The sequence below is a fragment of the Mastigoproctus giganteus genome, chromosome 3 (genome assembly GCF_048544385.1).
Source record: "Mastigoproctus giganteus isolate SK-2022 chromosome 3, ASM4854438v1, whole genome shotgun sequence".
NCBI lineage: Eukaryota > Metazoa > Arthropoda > Arachnida > Uropygi > Thelyphonidae > Mastigoproctus > Mastigoproctus giganteus.
In genome coordinates, this window is record NC_143577.1 from 236987882 (window position 1) to 237008674 (window position 20793).

General features: G+C 37.0%; 1 protein-coding gene and 1 long non-coding RNA gene across 8 annotated transcripts in view; one reads left to right on the forward strand and one right to left on the reverse strand.

The window, feature by feature from the left end:
- The window catches only part of LanB1 (laminin subunit beta-1), a 503856-nt gene that overhangs the window by 300263 nt on the left and 182800 nt on the right, over positions 1-20793 (reverse strand). For all 7 annotated transcript variants that reach the window (XM_090369708.1, XM_090369709.1, XM_090369712.1 and 4 more), the window contains one exon: positions 11330-11509. In XM_090369708.1, the coding sequence (XP_090225834.1) occupies positions 11330-11509 (180 nt within the window). The remainder of the gene's footprint in view (positions 1-11329; positions 11510-20793) is intronic.
- LOC150088911 (uncharacterized) overlaps positions 1-20793 on the forward strand; it is a 230943-nt gene that overhangs the window by 141742 nt on the left and 68408 nt on the right. The gene's annotated exons all lie outside the window — the stretch shown is intronic.

The following is a 20793-nucleotide window of genomic DNA, read 5'->3' on the forward strand; positions in this document are numbered from 1 at the left end:
GAGCTGAATGTCAAAATTATGCTACGAGTTGGAAGGAGTTCTCCATCTTTTTTCATCATAATTCGTTTTGCCTGTGTGACTTTCTGGTCCTGCAGTTCCTGAACAATTTCTTCTTCTGATACATTCATTAGGTCCCATTCAGAAATAACACCTTTGGATGAATTAAGTGTGGCATGTGGGGACACTTTAACTGAAACTCCACCAAATGAGGTGAGTCTGAGTAGAGACTCAGAGTGTTTTGAGTTGGTGGTCTCAACAAGCAGGTCGCCAGATTTCAGTCGTCGTACCATTTTAGGGGAGCCAGCTACGCTCTCAAGACATTTTTGAATGAGGAATGGTGATAAACTACCCAACGATTGGTTAGTTAGCGAATGCAGAATCAGAAAACTTGGGTTTTCCATTCGGGGAGCATCCGTCCTCAGTCTCTTTGGATTGGATAAGTCATTATCGGGTATGTGCAAATCCAATGTATTTGGATTTGCAGTCCTAATCGGTGGAAAATTGTCACAGTCCATGTTTTGCTCCTTTTGGCCCTGGGGGTTGGTTTTACCACCCAGATTTCCGGCCCCGCCACGGGGAGGCAGGAGCAGTGCCACAAGGTGACCAAGCGGCTAAGTTAGTTAGTTAGTACTATTAGAAATAAAAAACAGAAAGGTAACTTTCCTTTCTGGGCCTTTGCCTACTTCTTCTAGTGCAAAAGAGCTACACTAATTAATAAATAAAGAAAACGGTTGTTGAAACAAAATATAATCTATCACTTGAAGGCTCTTTAGAGATAACGCTTTGAGATACGCAAAGAAATCGCTTGGTCACGGAACGCTTGGCACCCGGGGCCCCAAGCCTCTGACAGGGAATATCAACGGACATATGCACAAGTACCACCTTTGAGGCGAAAGGAATCATACAGCAAATAATTTGGGCAACTGAGATGAGCAGTGGTCGAATCAAACGATAAATGAGATTCTGTCAGAAAAAGTACATCGCGTTTGGCAGACTGCAAGTGGAAATGGATATCATTGAGATTAGAATTGAGACCACGTATATTTGTGAAATGAACTAGGGAAGTGTTTGGGAGGTTTAAGCTATCAACTTCCACAACGACCGATGAAAGTTTGTTCCAGTTATCAACTACCTGCTGGAAAAAGGCACATTTCCGCACATCTGTTCTACTACTATCTTTCCTCAATTTGAATTTATAACCCCTCAGGTTCCTAATTTGGGTTAATGACCGGTTCAAAGCCTTATACACCTAAAACAGGTCACCTCGCACATACATAGTGTAGAGGCAGCAATTTACAAAACTTAAGCCTTTCTCGGTAAGAGCACCCTTTGTTCCCCTCACCAATCTTGTTGCTCTTCTCTGTACTCGCTCAAGTAACTCTACATCCTTCCTAAAATGAGGCCTGTACACAGTACTCAACACATGCCCTGACCATTGCCTTATACAAAGGGATAATCATTTCCTTTTCCTGGCAACAAAATTTCTATATATAATTGACAATATCTCATGAGCTGATCTGGCAGCCTGTCTGCACTGATCAGAAAATTTCATATCTGACTACACAATTAACTCTCAGGTCTTTATCATTCTCTACCACCCTACATGTAGTACCACACAGTTGGTACATTTCTCTGGGGTTACTTCTACCAATATGCAGTACTTTGCATTTGTCAATGTTATACTTCAGTTGCCACTTCTCAGTCCATTTACCCAACTTTTCTAGATCCTGTTGCATTAGCACACTGTCATTAACAATGCTGCCAACCTTTGAATCATCTGCAAACTTGGACATTAAGCCTGATATACCTTCATCAATATCACTGATAAAAATACAAAACACCAGTGGGCTCAACACCAAACCTTGGGGGACTCCACTAATAACATTAGTCCACGAAGAGCAGCATTCCATTGATTACCACTCTCTGTCTTCTCCCACTCAGCCACCCTTTTATACATTGTAGCAACTTGCCCTTAATACCATACTGCTCCAATTTGTACAGTAGTCTTCCATGTGCAACAGTTTCAAAAGCTTTCCTGACATCCAAATGTCTATATAAAAGGAACTGGGCGTAATTGTGCAGGCAGATATGAAGTTTTCTGAGCAGTGCAGACGGTCTACAAGAGTAGCTCATGGTGTCTTGTCAATGATATACAGGAATGTTTCTAGCAGGGATAAGGAGGTGATTATCCCCTTGTATAAGGCAATGGTCAGGCCACACCTTGAATACTGTATACAGGTCTGGAGGCCTCATTTCAAGAAGGATGCAGAGATGTTGGAACGAGTACAGAGAAGGGTAACAAAGTTAGTGAATGGAACAAAGTGTTGCTCTTACGAAGAAAGACTTAAGTTTTGCATATTAGTGTCTGGAGACTAGGCACCTGCAAGGTGATCTGATTGAGGTGTATAAAACCTTGATTGGTTTGAGCATGTTCAATGCTAATGGGATTCTTCCTCCTGCGCAGAATAATAACCTGAGAGGGCATAAATTGAAATTGAGGAAAGACAAATGTAGGATAGATGTGCGGAAGTTTGCCTTAGCCAGCGGGTAGTTGGTTGGTGAAGCAGACTTCCATCCTTTGTTGTGGAAGTTGATAGCCTAAATAAATTTAAGGCTGAGCTGGACAAGTATTTGGAATGAACAGAGGGGCGAAATAGGAGCAGGGTTTTTTTGGCTGATGTTGCATAAGCTTGCTTTCTTGCATCATATACCTCTACTAATGCTAATGCTAATACTAATATATTTACTACAGAAGCCATATTCTTTATTCTGTCAATGTAAACAACAGGCTTAACTGATTGGTCTGGAAGTAATTTCAAATTGAAGATATTTCTTCTTAGGTGTGCACGAAGTTGTTAAAATTTAAAAATTAAAATTCTGAATAGTTTTATTTAATAGAACGGGCCAGTTTTGTACTACAAATAAGAATAGTTCAACATTCACTTCATAGATGGAGTGAATATTGATGGATGATGTTAACTGTTAAACAAAAAACAAACAGTTGTCTTAAGTTGATAAGGCATTTTTTTCTGATGAACAATTTGCACTTTAATTATTTAACTGAATAACAATTTGCACAATTGCACAATTGTGTCCTTTGTTTCGAAAAAAAAAAAAAAATAAATAATAATAAATAATAATAACAGTAATAAAACACTGCTACCAATTGTGAAATTCTCTACTAGCACTGCCTACCTTAAAAGAAAGAAGAACTAATCGTGAGGATTCCATCACAGCTCACTATATGCCCCCACACTGCACACGTGAGCTCATACACTCATTGCCATTCATTACATTTAATACATCTAGAACTCATCATTTTATCATTATTGTTATCAACTTTGAGTTTATTTGTTTTTTGTTTTGAGGTTATTTAAGGTAAGTAATTTAAGGATTTAGAAGTATGTCAGTCAAAATGCTACTCTGACTGGTCATGTTGAACATACCTTGTAGCAAAGGAGAAACACACCTATTCATATTTCTGCAAATGTAATCAGGATCGTTTTGAAAGACCCATCCTGAATACATTTACATGTATATACTGGTAGTATTTATGTAGTATCAGACAGCTAGAAAACATATTTTAGCAATATTTAAATATTTTAGCCAGAAAGCATATTTAAAGCATATTTTAGCAACAATTGGTTTTGTCAAAGCAATAGAAGTGATTCAGTTGCTTTGACATATAAATTCTGCACAGGGGATGCTCTAAATGCTCTAATAGCAATGAGGATGGCTTGATAGTGAACTGGATCTAGCCATCAAAGTATGTGTTTCGCAGCTGATGCATACAATTGGGACCAATAATCTAATTTTTATCGGACAAGTACACAATAGAGACATGCAGAGGTCTGTTGCCCATTATTACATGAGATGGATACAGGAAGTTCAGTTCCCCTTGTGTACTTTGTCTGCATTTGACAAATATGTGGTTTGAATGCCAACTTATTATCAAATACAAGCTCCAAGAATTTTGTTTCGTGTGCTACTGGAATGATCTTTTGTCCAAGCTTTAGTTCTGGTTCAAGGTGCATAATGATAGTAATGGCAATGTGCTTTTCTAGATCCTGTTGCACAGGATCTAGAAAAGTTGGGCAGATTGGCTAAGAAGTGGCAACTGAAGTTTAACACTGACAAATGCAAAGTACTACATATGAGTATAAGTAACCCAGAGAGAGAGAGAGAGAGAGAGAGAGGTACCAATTGTGTGGTACTAACTCAGGGAGGTGGAAAATTAAAAAGACCTGGGAGTAATTGTGCAGTCAGATATGAAGTTCTCTGAGCAGTGCAGATGGGCTGTCAGAGCAGGTCATGGAGTTTTGTCAATGATATACAGATATTTTGCTAGCAGAGATAAGGAGGTGATTATCCCTTTGTATAAAGCAATGGTCAGGCCACACCTTGAGTACTGCATACAGGTCTGCAAGCCTTATTTTAGGAAGGATGTAGAATAGCTTGAGCGAGTACAGAGAAGGGCAACAAGATTGGTGAGGGGAACAAGGGGTTGGTCTTACCAAGAAAGGCTTAAGTTCTGAAAATTGCAGCATCTGGAGACTAGGCACCTGCGAGGTGATCTGATTGAGGTGTATAAGGCCTTGAATGGGTTGAACAAGCTCAATTCTGATGGGATTCTTCCTCTTGATCAGATTACAAACCTGAGGGGGCATAAATTCAAATTGAGGAAAGACAGTTATAGAATAGATATGTGCATAAATTTGCCTTTAGCCAGCGGGTAGTTGATTGCCGGAAGAAAGTTCCATCTGTCGTTGTGGAAGCTAATAGCTTACGTAAATTCAAGGAGGAACTGGACAAATGTTTAGAGGGAATGGATGTGTGAAATGGTTTTGTTTTTTTTTTTTTTTTTTGGCATATGCCACATAAGCTTGCTTTTTTTTGCATCACATGCCTCTACTACTACTACTACTTTTGTCACCATTTGTGACAAAAGTGTACACAGATGGTCTTCTGAGATGAGATCCTGAAACAATTAGCCATTGCCCAGGATGTGAGATGGTTGATGACTTGTTGCAATTGCTTTTCGATGACCCTCATATAACATGACTGAGAGAAAATCAACAAATAGGGTACTTTTTTCCCCTGTTATCGACAGTTGTTCAGTAATAGAATTAACTTTAATAGCAAAATGGAACACTTAGAACTGACCCCACATGAACTTGGAATGAGTGGTTTGACAAAAGATTTTTGGTGAAGGTAAAGAAAGCCCACATGACAAGCACGCAAAAGTTCGATAAATTTACCAGTAAATGTACTTTCCCGTAATGGCATTTGTATTGATGCTCGCTCAGTAAACATACAGTGGGTGTTATCGGTCAGGAGTAGAAATTGAATCCCATGGGAGATTGAAAACCTCCTGAAGTGGAGAGGATAACCTGACATTTTTTCGTTAGAATCACTGGTGGACTAGTCGATAAATCGTTTATTAAGAAAAAAAAAGGCAAAGGTAAAGGAAGCCCACATGAGAAGCACAGCAACTTCAAAAACGTTTACTGGTGAAACTATGTTACGAACATTTTTTACGACACCAGAACTTCCAATATGACTCTGTTCGTGATTCAATTAGTGATTCTAAAGAAAAAAGGTCAGGTTACCCCCTCCACTTCGGGAGGGTTTCAAGCTCCTGTGGGATTCAATTTCTACTCCAGACCGATAACACCCACCATCTGTTTACCGAGCGAGCAACAATACAAATGCTGCTATGGCAAAGTACTTTTACCGGTAAATTTCACCGAACATTTGCATGCTTCTCGTGTGGGCTTTCTTTACCTTAGCCAAAATTTTTAATAAAAAATGATAGTGATCCCTTAAGACTAAGATTATAGGATATATATCTTTTAAAACCAAATCTCCGAACCATGTCAACATTTTGTTCAAACTTTCTCCATACCAAACGAAATCAACACATTGTGCTTGTTTGAGGAAAGCATCTCAAATATTTTCAGTCTTATTAAATGGCCTAGTGTTGACCTGTTTCGGAAGCCACACTGTATTCTGGAAAGTAGGTCATTTGCGTTTGCTTCTAAATACCATAAATTGCGCACTAACCATCCTTTGAAGGAACTTGCACAATTGGCTTGTCACAACAATTGGGCAGTAATTGTTTGGAATCTTTGGATCCTTTACTGGCTTGGGGAAGGCAAGCATGATGTCAGGAGTCCAGAAACTGGTCTTTGAGATTGATTCTATTGTACAGACAGAGCAGCCAATCCACAGCTTCAGATGAAAGATGTTTAATCATCTCATAATAGATGTCATTTGGCTTGATGGCACTTGCCTGGGATAGAGATAGTGCTGCTTTCACTTCCCATTCTGTGAAACGCTGATTGTAGGATTCGGTCATTGGAATCTGAAGACAACTTCAAATGCTGCTTTACTGGCTCTAATGACCTTACCACACTGAACAGAAAATAATTAATACTCCTTGTAACTATATTTAGTAATAATGCACATCATAGATACCTGGAACATTATGCTTTTAGAATAAATTAATTTTATATCACTCAGTAAACATATAATTAATTTAAAGTTCATTCTTAATGCAAATGGCTTATGGAGAAAAAAGTCATTTTTAAAGACAGGATTTGGAAAATCAGTGTTGAAGAAACAATAGGGTTGGATCAAAAATTCAGGGACTAAACTAATATTTTGGAAATTATAAACAGTGAAGTTTACAGGATGTTTGGATGGGTCTTCTTTTACGTAGTCTGCTTTACATTGCATACACTGATTCCAATTACAAATCTGTGATTGTGGCCGACAAATCTTTGAACTTTTTAAGTCAAACAAAAAAAAATCACAAATAGTTAAATCTATGATAGGGCAGATAAAGGACCACAATGATATAGTGCTTTGCAAAGAATCCTTGAATGGAAAGTTCTGAGTGTGCACGGATATTATCACAATGCAAGCATCGTGCAATTGCCATAGAACTGTTTAGCAGTATTCCTGATTCACTGTGTACCTATATGGGACAAATTCATAATGAACAGTGATCTATGAATAAAAACATACAAAAAAGTTTTCTCATTTGATCAAAATTATCTTGTTTTTAGGGCCTTGGAAAAGATGGAATTTTCTACTGAGAGGATTGGGCCTTTAACGTCGGGTTATTGCCATATGCCCTCAATTCATCATCAGTAAATAATGGAGGGAAACAATTTAAGTCAGAACATCAATGAGGATCCTAATATGCAAGAACTCATCATTCTGCGATCACCAGTGAAGAGGTGGAACACAAACTTTGTTGAAACATGTCACATTCCCAAATCTTGTGTTAAAAGTGACAGGCATGTAGTAGTAGTGGCATGTGATAAAAGACAGCAAGCGTATGAGCTTATGCAGCAACAGGCAAAAAAGAAAAAAAATTACAAAACAATCCCCTCTAAATGTTTGTCCAGTTCCTCCTTAAATTTACTTAACCTATCAACTTCCACAACGACAGATGGAAGTTTGTTCCAGCAATTAACCACCCACTGGCTAAAGGCAAATTTCCGCACATCTATTCTACATCTGTCCTTCCTCAATTCCAATTTATGCCCCCTTAGGTTCGTAATCTGAAGAAGTGGAAGAATCCCATCAGAATTCAGCGTGCTCAACCCATTCAAGGCCTTATACACCTCAACCAGAACTCCGCGCAGGTGCCTAGTCTCCAGCTGCTGCAATTTGAAGAACTTAAGGCTCCCCTGCTAAGAGGATCCCTTCATTCCCCTCACCAATCTTGTTGCCCTTCTCTGTACATGCTCAAGCAAATCTACATCCTTCCTAAAATAAGGCCTCCAGACCTGCACGCAGTACTCAAGGCGTGGCCTGACCATTGCCTTATACAGAGGGACAATCACCTCCTTTTCTCTGGTAGCAAAATTCCTATATATCATTGACAAAACCCCATGACCTGCCTGGCAGCCTGTTTGCACTGCTCAGAAAACTTCATATCTGACTGCACAATTACTCCCAGGTCTTTTTCATTTTCTACCACCTTAAGTGTAGTACCACACAGTACGTTTTTCTGGGGTTACTTCTACTCATATGCAGTACTTTGCATTTCTCAAGGTTAAACTTCACTTGCCACTTCTCAGCCCATCTGCCCAAATTTTCTAGATCCTGTTGCAGTAACACACTGCCATTATTGTCAATAACAACCCTGCCAACCTTTGTATCATCTGCAAACTTCGATACTAAACCTGATATACCTTCATCAATATCATTGATAAATATACAAAACAACAGTGGACCCAAAACCGAACACTGTGGGACTCCACTAATAGCATTAGTCCACGAAGAGCAGCACCCATTGATTACCACCCTCTGTCTTCTCCCACTCAACCATCCTTTTATCCATTGTAGCAACTTACCCTTAATACCATTCTGCTCCAACTTGTACAGTAGTCTTCCATGCGCAACAGTGTCAAAAGCTTTCCTGAAATATATGATATCAAAAATATGATATCATATTTTGATATCATATGAATCATATATTTTGATATCATATAATTTTGATATCATATGAAGTATATGATATCAAAATTATTTTTTGCATCCAGTTCCTTTGTTACCACATCATAATAACCAATCAAATTTGTCAGAAAAGACTTACCCTTAACAAAACCATGTTGTGCCTGAATTATTGCTGTAGTCTTGTCTAGATGGTCCTGCAATGCATCTTTAACCAGTGACTCCATTATTTTACCCAGAACAGAAGGTAAACTAACTGGTCTGTAATTAATCGTGTCACCCTTCAATCCCCCTTTGTGAATTGGGGACACATTTGAACATCTCCAGTCTGTGGGGACCTCCCTGAGTCCAAGGATGCTCTCATTATTATGGCTAACAGTTTGCTTACTTCCTTTGCCGCCTCCTTTAATATAACTGGATAGATCCTATCCACCCCAGGTGCCTTTCTTATGTTTAACTTCAACAATTTCTCCTCCACTTTGTTCTCAGTTATTACAAAAACATTAAGCACCCTGTTACAATTTGATAACCTTGTGGCATTTTCAAACCTTAATAACTCCTCATGTGTGAATGTAGATGCAAAATACTTATTCAGTTTGTTTGCTATCTGAGCAGGATCATCAACAGTCAAACCATCGATATCAAGTGAACCAATTACATTCATCCCCTTCCTTTTAGAGTTTATATAGGTAAAGAAATCCTTGCTGTTTTTCTTAGCAACCTTTGCCAAAGATTTCTCGTAGTCTGCCTTCGCCTGCCTAACCTCCTTTGTGACTTGATTACAGACTAGTTTATATATATCATAGGCTTCTGTGTTGCCTGATAATTTATATGCATCCCACGTATTTTTCTTCTTTGCCACGAGTCTCATTAGTTCATTTGATAACCATTTAGGCCGAAACCTTGAACAATATTTTGTTAATAGGTATGAAACGTTTAGTAGCTTCCACTATTAATTCCTTGAATGCTTCCCACTTAGAATTTGCTGTTGTTAACATCATCAATTGGTCCCATTGTACAGAATTTTAAACTGTCTGAGACCACTGTAGTCATCTTTACGGAAGCAAAAACCCTTTCCTTTACCCCTGATGGTAATTATATCTGTAAGTAAATCCCACATCAGTACACTGTGATCACTGCCACCTAATGGTTCCTTTATCTGCAAATTCTTAATACACGAATGATCACTGCTGATAACCAGATCAAGAGTATTACCCTCTCTGGTTGCCTCTCGAACATGCTGCTGAAGAAAACAATCATCCAATAAATCCACAAAAAATCTTACTAGTGTGCGAGTGACCAACCCAGAAGTTCCAGTCAATATCTGGGGAGTTAAAATCCCCCATTATAAGACATTCTGATTTACTAGCACACTCTATTTCTCTGTACAACTGTTCATTGTACTCATTTGAATCATTAGGACTATAACACACTCCTACTCTTATTTTTGCTTTCGCAGTGCTTATGTCATGCCAAACTGACTCAACAGTGCACTGTTCATCTATATCAACTGGATGCAATTCTTTTGATTTTATGTTTTTCTTAATTAACAGCATAACGCCTCCTCCCTTCCTATCCTTTCTGTACACATTGTAGTCCCCAAATTCCAGTTCTGCATTCCTTATATCTGTGTGACACCACGTCTCTGCTATCCCAACAATATCTGCCATTGATGTCTTCACCAACACTTCAAATTTATTTACTATACTTCTAGCATTGGTATACATGCAAGTATACATGTACCTATTCTTATTATTAGTTACGCTAACACATCCCATACACCCACCTGTTTCACAATGACTGCCATCAGTCCCTGAAACCCCCAACACCCCTCGCTCCAGGCCGCTGCTTATTCTAATAGAAGTAGTGCAAGGATCACCTACACCTCTGCCTGCGGCTACTTTTAACCTTTTAGTCTGTGAATTCCCCCAAGCTAGCAGTTTTCTGTCCCACCTAACACTGCCTTGATAGCATCAGCAAATATTCTTGCACCCTTTCTATTTAAGTGTATCCCATCCCTGTAGAGGCAGTCTCTCCTGTTAACAAGCACAGACCAGGCTGAAAATAATTCTACCCCTCGAGCCTTGCACATTTCTTCCAGGGCCGAATTGATTGACAGGGCTCTCATCATGTACTCCCCTCCCTCCCTCCTATTGTGTCTGGGCAGAATTGCAGACACTTTCAAATTTAACCCTAACTCGCAACTTTTTTGCAACATTGACCTGTACTTGTTAAGTAAATCTGCAGATCTCCTACTCTTAATGTCATTATTGCCAATGTGTACAACAATATCACCCTTTATGCCCTTAAAAGATATAGGCTTTACAATGTCATAAACCTTTGCCCCTGGCAGACATACCCTGTCCCATAAGAAACAGCAATTTTACTAGCAACTTTGTGGATAGTTAAATGTCAATCAGTCCTAATCATATCACAAACATGAGCAAATGAATCATTGGTTTTTTAAGGTGAAGCGCAGCCAGAGAGGATGATCTTTGACAGACAATCAACCCTCTTTAAACTTTGCAAACATTTGCAAACATAGCATCTTCTCCAAAATTTGTTTTTAACATTTCTTGAATTCCTGTTGACTTTTCCCTAATTTTAAACAAAATCTGATGCAAATTCAGCTTAATAAAATTACTCATTTTAAAATGCAATGAAATACATAAAACATCGTAAATTCAATGCAGAGTAATTCACAACTGACTGCAGATAAACAAGTGATTCATGGATTATGGTGTTAAAAACAACAACCAGGTGAACACACCAGTTTCTTTAGTATGCATGCAGTTTCAGGTCTCAAATTTTATGCATTTCTAGAAAACATTTTATATAATTTTATAAATATTTAACTTACATTCACAGCCATCAGGATTTTCTGTGAGAAAATTCCAAAATCCATTTTTACACTTATCACAGCGCCTGCCTTCAACATTTCTTTTACAATGGCATCGTCCAGCTACAAGTCCAGAAACTGGATCTGTGCGTGAATCACAAATACCTTCATCTAAAGAACCACGAGGATCACAGTCACAAGCTGAAAGAGAGAAAACCATCAAAATCTTTGGATAATTATAAATATCAATTGAAGTTTAATGCATAGCATGAATTACCACTTTACATTAATTTTTTTATAGAAAATATTTTAGTATACCCTATAACAATTGAAGGCCAAATTTTTCTGATGAATTTAAAGTTAAAAGAAACTCTAGTTCAATTTTGCTATTGCCTTTACAATAAAACTTGTCTAGAGAATTAACATCTAACAGTTATTCAACTTAGCAAACTACAATACATTTATACAATATGTTTATATTAAGCTTTGACCATTATTTGTAACTAATGATACAAATGACAATCAAAGCTTAATATAAACATCTTCAAAATGCATAAATTCTTTACTACAAATTGATGGTGATTGGAATCTAATACATTTTGCCTGTTATTTTTTAATAAAATATGAATCAATTATGCCCATCCAAATCCACTTCTGGAACTGATTGTTTTTTTTTTTTTTTTTTTTTCCAACATTACTTTTTCTTCATCATTCCAACAAAATGTGACATATTTAGGTGTTTTAATGTTTGTTTGTTTGTTGTTTGGTTTTTAGGAGCATTAGCAACTAAAGCCATATTGCTCCGGGGATAAGCAGTAGTCATTCCCTGACCTTTCTGCATCCTCTGTATTTGGGGGTCACGGGCTCGAACCCCGGTCTAATCATGAAACGTGTGCTATGCACTGCCGCTCCTGCCCACCTGGCTACGGAGGTGCCTGTGTTTTAATGTAGAGGCAGAACTAACTGGTATGCATTTCAACCATATGTATACAAAAGTAGGGAAAAAATAATTGCACAATGACACAGTACAGCTTGTAGCTATACTGTGGAACTGTCCAATTATTATTTCCCCAAGAATATAACCTACAGAGTTGGTAGGAACTGCTTTAGTACATAAATTTGGTCACAGCGCACTAGTTCATATAGTACGGAAGTCTCTAATTCAAAATCAGAACATTATGTTCAATGCCATAGTTGAAAGTTACAATACTTCATTTACATGTCAATTATTCCAAAGTCTTCCTGTAAAATTCAGGAGCATAACTAAAAGTCCACATCACAAATGTAAGAATAAAAATAAAAACTACTATTTATTAGTGTGACGTGAGCCTCGGTAAGGTTTATGGGGTGAGATTTTTCTCATCTTGACATATTCTACTAGAAGCAATTTGTTTAAAAAAATATGCAAATTTACTTGAACAGAAGAGATGCAAGGGCCTTTGCTGATGACACAGAGGCAGCTTCACAGGTTCAGGGATAACTGCTAACGGAGGAGAATACTGGTTATCATACATCAAGAAATCAAACAGAAAACTATCACAAAACATAATGAGCACATTACAGATACCAGAAATGAAAATATGAAATCAAGGGATACAGCATTCCATGCATTAAATGAAAAAGATTCCACTGATGCCAATTATCCAAATATAATAGCATAAAGCAGAAATTAGCACATTTGATACAGCTGGCACATATCACAGTGGTGTATCATTGTAGAAGCCATGCTTGTTCTTTATGAACCAACTCATATTTCCTGGAGCTGTCTACAAGAAGGACTGCCGACAGATCAAGTATTACTTGTAGCTCCTGTTGATGCAATATCTTTAATTTTTTCACTATGTTATTTCTATATAATGTATTCAGTTATTACTGTTATAATTAACAGTTCTATTACTGTTAATTATAACAGTAATAAACATTACGCTTAAAATAATTAGTAGTATAACAGTTTTTCATACTTTGCTTTGTGCTCATGCTTCCTGCTGTTTTCACGTTACTGCTACCTTTTAGCATTAGTAGAGGCATATGATGCAAGAAATAAAACTTATATAGCATCAGCCAAAAAAAAAACCCCCCTTCCCATTTCACTCATCTTTCACACCAAAAGTTTGTCTAGTTCAGCCTTGAATTTATTTAAGCTGTTAACTTCCACAATAACAGATGGAAAATTTTGTTCCAGCAATCAACCACCTGCTGGCTAAAGACAAATTTCTGAATATCTATTCTACAACTGTCTTTCCTCTATTTGAATTTATGCCTCCTCAGGTGTGGAAGCTGGGCAGGAGGAAGAACCCCATCAGCATTAGGATTGCTCAAACTATTCAAGGCCTTATACACCTCAATCAGATCATCTTGCAGGTGCCTAGTCTCCAGACTGCAATTTGTAGAACTTAAGCCTCTCTTGGTAACCACAACCCTTTGTTCCACTCACTAATCTCATTGTCCCTCTCTATACTCATTCCAGCAGCTCTACATCTTTCCTAAAATGAGGCCTCAACACCTACATGCAGTACTCAAGGTGTGGCATGACCATTGCCTTATACAAGGAGAGTTTCTAATTCTTCAGTTTCATTTTCTGCCTACACCAAAGCTCGCAACAATTGTAAAGCAGTTATTAATCAGTCCAAACTAGAGTTTGAACAGGCTAAGAGTAGAAAACTTGCTTCTTGCCCTAATGGTAGCCGCGCATTCTGGGCTCTTGCCAAAGCTATTGGCCGCAACTTTTGCCCATCTCTGCTCCCACCTCTGTCCAAACCAGATGGTTCTGTTGTCACTTCAGCCAAGGATAAAGCTGACCTGCTAGCATCAAATTTTTCTTCGAGCTCATGTATTAATGATCTTGGTAAAACACCTCCCACCATTCCTAACACGCTCCATTCAATGCCTCCTGTGGTCTTCCGTCAAAAGGATATCAGAAGGATTTTGATGAATCTTGATGCTAAGAAAGCTCCAGGTCCTGATGGTATTTCTCCACTTGTTCTCAAAACCTGTGCTCCTGAACTTACTCCTATTCTTTGCCGCCTTTTTTCACTTTCTTATTCCAAAGGTGTTTTTCCTTCTGCTTGGAAATTTGCTCATATCCAGCCAGTTCCTAAAAAGGGTGACAAATCCCTCCCATCCAATTATCGTCCCACTGCAATTACTTCTACTCTTTCTAAAGTAATGGAGAAATCAATTAACCGCCAACTCTTAAACTACCTAGAAACCTTCCGTCTGATCAACGATCGCCAGTATGGATTCCGTCAGTGTCGATCCACTGGTGATATTCTGGCTTATGTTACCCATTTATGGACTAATTCAATGGAAAGGTTCGGTGAAACACAAGTAGTTGCTCTTGACATCTCAAAGGCTTTTGATCGTGTTTGGCATAAAGGTCTTCTAAACAAGCTTCCATCTTATGGTTTGTCAACTGTTTTTAGTAATTGGTTATCCAGTTTTCTCTCTGATCGCTCACTGAGGGTGATGGTAGATGGCTCTCTGTCTTCTAACTTCTCCACCAATGCCGGTGTCCCCCAAAGTTCAGTTCTTTCCTCCACTCTTTTCCTCTTGTATATCAATGACCTTCTTCCATTGACTGGAAATCCTATCCATAGTTTTGCCGATGATAGCACATTGCATTCAACTTTCCATTTTGAGAAACCGTGTCCAGTTCAATCAGCTTCCAGTTCTCGAAAATCTGCTGCCAATTCCTTAAATGCCGATCTTCAGGTAATTCTCCAGTGGGGCAAAGACAACTTAGTTGATTTCAACCCTTCTAAAACTCAATCTTGTCTTATATCTCGCAAAAAGGATTCTTCTGCTCCTATGCTTATCTTTAGTGACACTCCGATTTCTAGGCAAAATGATATATCTCTTTTGGGTATTACCCTGACTTCTAATCTCTCTTGGCACAAGCCATTACAAATATTGCTTCCTCTGCATCTAAAAAACTTGGTTTTCTCTTTCGCTCTCGGCGTTACTTTTCTTCCAAACAGCTGCTCACTCTGTATAAATCGCAAATCCGCCCTGCCACGGAATATTGTTCCCACATCTGGGGTGGTGCCCCCAAAACCTCTCTAAGGCTTCTTGATTCCATTCAGAAGAGGGCAGTTAGGTTAATTAATGATTCATCTCTAACAGAGTCTCTCCACTCGCTTTCTCATAGACGCACTGTTTCTGCTGCATGCCTCTTCTACAGATACTTCCATGGGCACTGTTCTTCTGAATTGGCTTCTATAATTCCCGCTCTCTCTTTCAAAACAGTCCGAACACGTGCCGCCACCAGCCAACATCCATTTACTGTCCAACTACAAACCCACAGAACCAACTTTTCATCTTCCTCATTTATTCATTCAACTGCCGTTTTCTGGAACAGCCTTCCTTCATACGTATTTCCTGAAAATTACAATCTACAGAAGTTCAAGTCCAATATCAACAAATATCTTCTTTCGTCTTCTCAACCTCCAACCCAAGCACGGTACTAAGTACTATAGGTTCTAATACCTCTCGTGTTTGGGGCTCTCATAAAAAAAAAAAAGAAAAAAAAAAGATAATCACCTCCTTATCCCTGCTAGCAAAATTCCTGTATATCATTGACATGACTCCATACTCTTGCAGTCCATTTGCACTGCTCAGAAAACTTCATATCTGACTGCACAATTACCCCCATTTCTTCTCCACCACCCTGAGTATAGTACTGCACAGTTGGTATGTTACTCTGGGGTTACTGCTACCCATATGCAGCACTTTGCATTTGTCAATGTTAAATTTCAGTTGCCATCTCTCAGCCCATTATTTTGTCAGCACTACCTGTACCTAGTGGTTGGGCGCCTCCGTAGGCAGGTGGGCAGGAGCAGCAGTGCGTAGCACACGCTTCTTGATTAGACCGGGGTTCGAGCCTGTGCCCACCAAATACGGAGGATGCGGAAAGATCAGGGAATGACCACCGCATATCCCCCTGGAGCAATATGGCCTTAGCTGCTAATGCTCCTAAAAACCAAATAACAAACAAAAAACAAACCTTTGTTTGTTGAATGTGCATAAGAATAGAAAAAGAAAGAAGAGAAACCTGTGGAGTAGAACAGACTTATTGTTAGAGTTGCAATAAAGAATCAGCTGTTTTACAAAGTTTTATTATTATGCAGAAAAGCTTCTTATTGTTTGCTGAAGTTGAAAATGTGGAAATGACTACCTCCAATGAAAATGTTTTATGCTTAGAAAAAGGTTTTAAAGAAGTTTGAATAAGTAATAATAGCTTGAAAAGTAACAGAAAATTGTTCAACTTAATTAGTCAAGTTGCACTTTTGACCTTTCTTCTGGATTTTAAAGGATTTTGGCAAGTTTCATAACAGATTTTATTACCAAGTATTTATTTACAGAAGGGATTAGCATATTTGCAAAGCACAAATTTGAACAAGAAGAATTTTCTATTTTCTGCAGACAAGCATCATATTTGGAAGAACACTGAATTTTGGGGGAGGGGGGAAAAAGTTTACCAGCATAACTGAAAGACTTCTTTTGTTAACTTCAGTAATTCTCATTTTTGCTAATTGACATGTTAAAGGATACTGGGTATATGTTGCTGAAAAGATATATGTTAGTAATCCTAACTGTGAGTACAACATGTCTGTTATGTTTAACTGCATAAGTTTAGTGTACCATAACCACCAGTACCATTATAAGTGTGAAAATACTATTGCAAAAGTGCTTTATTTTCTGTAAATTTCAAAAGCCTAATCAAGAACTAAAATTAACTCTGAACTTTTATTTGAACATTATCTCCTCATTTCCAGTTATGCATTTTGTTGCCATTGGTTTGTTACAAGTTGCAGGGAATTTAATATTCCCAAACTTGTAAGCACTAAGGAGACACCAACAGTCACAGTTAAAACAGTTGCAGGCTAATTTTAAGCAACTTTTTAATAAACAAATACTCTAATTTTATTCTTAGTGTAAGAAGGTGAAGTCCACTGTACAGAACATGTATTCTATACAGTATAATTTTAAACTATATTACAAAGGTGCACTGCTGTTCCTCTTAATTACAGTACTATGTTAACTACCCAGTGGGCTGTTTCAGGATCATCTTTGCAGACTACCAATACATTATTATCTCCTTATTATCAGTTACATATTTTAACATAGGCATGATAGCATTGTAATGCATATATGCATCATTCTTAAGGTGTCAATAAGCCAATGCTGTAAAAGTATAGGCACATGAAATTAACAACGATTCAATATTGACACACTCACTAAACTCTGTACTATTTTCAGCAACACTTTTTATTTCCCTTCATCAACCATGTATTACAAAAACTTAGTGGCATAGTTTTATCATTATTCATTTGTGCTGGGGTTAGAGTTTATGTACATGTAATAAACTTTGATAAAATTTTAGGATTCAAATTATCAAGAGTATATTCCATATACAAAGGATAAACAAAACTATGTACCAAATCTTTACAGCAAGTGATTGATGACAAAAAAAAAAAAAAAAAAAAAAAAAAAAAAAAGTAAAAAACAAAAAAAGAAGCTTTCCTGCAAATAACACAGAGTTCAATCATTGTATAATATCGAATAGTTGTTAATTTCATGAGCCTTACTTTTACAGCAGTTGTTTACTGACCACTTAACCCAGTGGCAGTTCTGGCACTTATAAAAACAATCACACAAAACCTGAGAGATGACCAACTTTATTTGTTCTTGGAAAAAGTTATTAGTTAATTGGTTTTTAAATTTTGCTTGCCACTTATCAATGGCAAGCAAAATTTATTTTGCTTGTCATTGATAAGTGGCAAGCAAAATATTTCTTCCACTTATTTCTTCTTTTCTTAATGGATTGCAGCACTTATTGCCATTTTTAAATTTAAAAAAAAAAAATTTTTAAAGTGGAAGCCACTTTTTGTGATCACGGATAATGTTATCGTTCGTGTAATGTTATCACTTGTATGAATTCCCAATCAGATGTAAACTAACACATAGAAAAGTAATGTTTATTGTAATCAGCACTTCTGCTTATCTTATCACTTTTTTTGCCTTACTGCAGTTTACGCATGTGCAGTAAAAGTGATTCTGTAACATCCAGATTGTTCTTGAACTCTGACACGTTGCATGTCCAGTTACTGCTGTCACTTCATGAAGTTTGTATGGCTGTCAGTATTGTGTTGTTATTCCATGAAAGAAAGTACTGTATCTGTACTTCTACCAATGTGACTGTTTTACAGCAGATCATTAACACCTTTTCCAATTCTTGATTTTAAATATTTTCTTTATTTATTTTTAATGACTTGTATCGATTTCCAGAAACATTATAATAGTTTCACGGATAACTTTCGTGAAGAAATAGTGGATAGTCAAAATATTTTATGCTTCCTTTTTGTCCACTTCCACTTTTTTAAGTAAAAATTTCCACTCTGCATCAATAAATAGCACTGAACAGTTGCAATTGTATCAATTAAGCTGCTGTTTCCCTAAGTGATCACAATAAGCATCATGTGCTGTATTTAAAAAATGCTGTTTTTTTATACAATATTTTAAAAAATAAATTCACTAATACTGCTCAAAATAAAAAACACAAAGTAACAGTCATAAAAATATACACATGAAAACAGTCATTTCTGTTTTCCAGTTCAGAGAACTGTAAGAGCACAAAATTTAAAACATGTCTAAACATATATTAATGTGTTATTTCTAACAAATAAAAAAAATAAACATAATTAATATTAATCAAAACAAGAAACCATTTCACATCAATAATATTAATAATAATAATCAAATAAAAATCATATTTTGTACAATAATTAAACTTAGTAAATTAATAAGAGGAGTTTATCTCAATATAGTACGTAGAACACTTCCGTATGATACCCTCCAGAAATTAAAACGGAAAAAACGAAAAAATCAACAACTTACTGGTACATTAAAGTAAAATATAAATAATTAAATAATCAATTTAACACAATTCAAAATCAATTTAAAACAATTAAAATTCAAATTAACGCAATTAAAAGAATCTAACGAAAATATTCAAAACGATTTTCCTTCCTGAAGCTAACAATGCTTTTCGACCGTCATGATCACAGGAATGAAAATTACCGAATCAGGCTAAACCTGCAACTTAAATAGTGATTATATGTCTTCGCGCATGTGCGAAGACATATAATCACTAAGTAAGTTGTCGATTTTTTCGTTTTTTCCGTTTTAATTTCTGGAGGGTATCATACGGAAGTGTTCTACGTACTATATTGAGATAAATGCCTCTTATTAATTTACTAATATTATTATCAACGTAGAACATATTGAGTATTACAGCTCTGATTCATACTATACAATAATTAAACATAAAACAAAGAGGATCTATTTTTATAGCAGACACCTCTGCCACATGTCAGCCAAAATACCATTTTCAAACTACACGTCTGAGCAAGGTGTTGTTTTGAGATGCTGAAAGTAAAACCAGCATGTTGAAGCCAAAAGGAAAAACAGTAAATAATCACACAGAACCCAACAGGTTCTTTGCATTTTTAATTCCAAGTAAACAATAATTTTTCCCTTACAAAACATCTGAGATAAAAGTTTGACTATACTTAGTAGGGAAAAAAATCAATTTTAATCATTAATTAGCAATTAATGAATAACAGATATTTTCAAGTCAAGTACTGCAAGATGGCTATTGGATTAAGAATAACTGCATATGAGCAGCATGGCACATTACTTAGACACTCTGATGATGTCAGCGGCAACAGCAAATTTGTTAAGCGACAGAGAACTTATGAAACAAATTTTATTCAATCCAATCATTTTAATCAATTCAAGTAAAACATAGGGAGGGTTACCAATTTCCCCTTCTCCAATTAACCTCTTCAAAAAAGAAATCAATGGATTTTCAGATTACCCATCTTTCTTCACTCCCATCCTCACTTAGGAAAGAAGACTCATTCAAGATTCCCCTCCCCCCCCCCAAAAAAAACCCCAGCAGGAACAGCCTAAAGAAGCCCTCTCCCCACCACAAATGATATGATACATATTCTTCCCCTTTAACATACCAACAGAGTACATGGACCAGAGTTCCACTCAACTCAGACACTCACTCTGAAAGGACTGCCAGGAATACACTAGCAGCCCGCTGATCATTGGCAATCATCCAACCCTAGGCACATCCCAAAAGAAACCCTAGAGACTACTACATGGCTATTGTACTATAACTGTGCTTTTGTTCCCATTTGTCATTTGTGTTGCTGTTACTACCTTCAGGTTATGCTTTTGTGTTTCCCACTTTCTGTTAGAGATAATAGAAACTCAAAATAATACAAAAGTATTATTTTGAGTTTCCCACATTTTTCACCAACACAGGTCTAGAGATCAAATCTCTGCAAAGCTGTATATTTTATTTCTGTTTAATTTATTTATCAAATAAAACACAGACTCTGAAACAAAATTTAAGATACATTTCATACAAATAAACATATAAACAAAATAAAGTGTGTCAAACAAAAATTTAC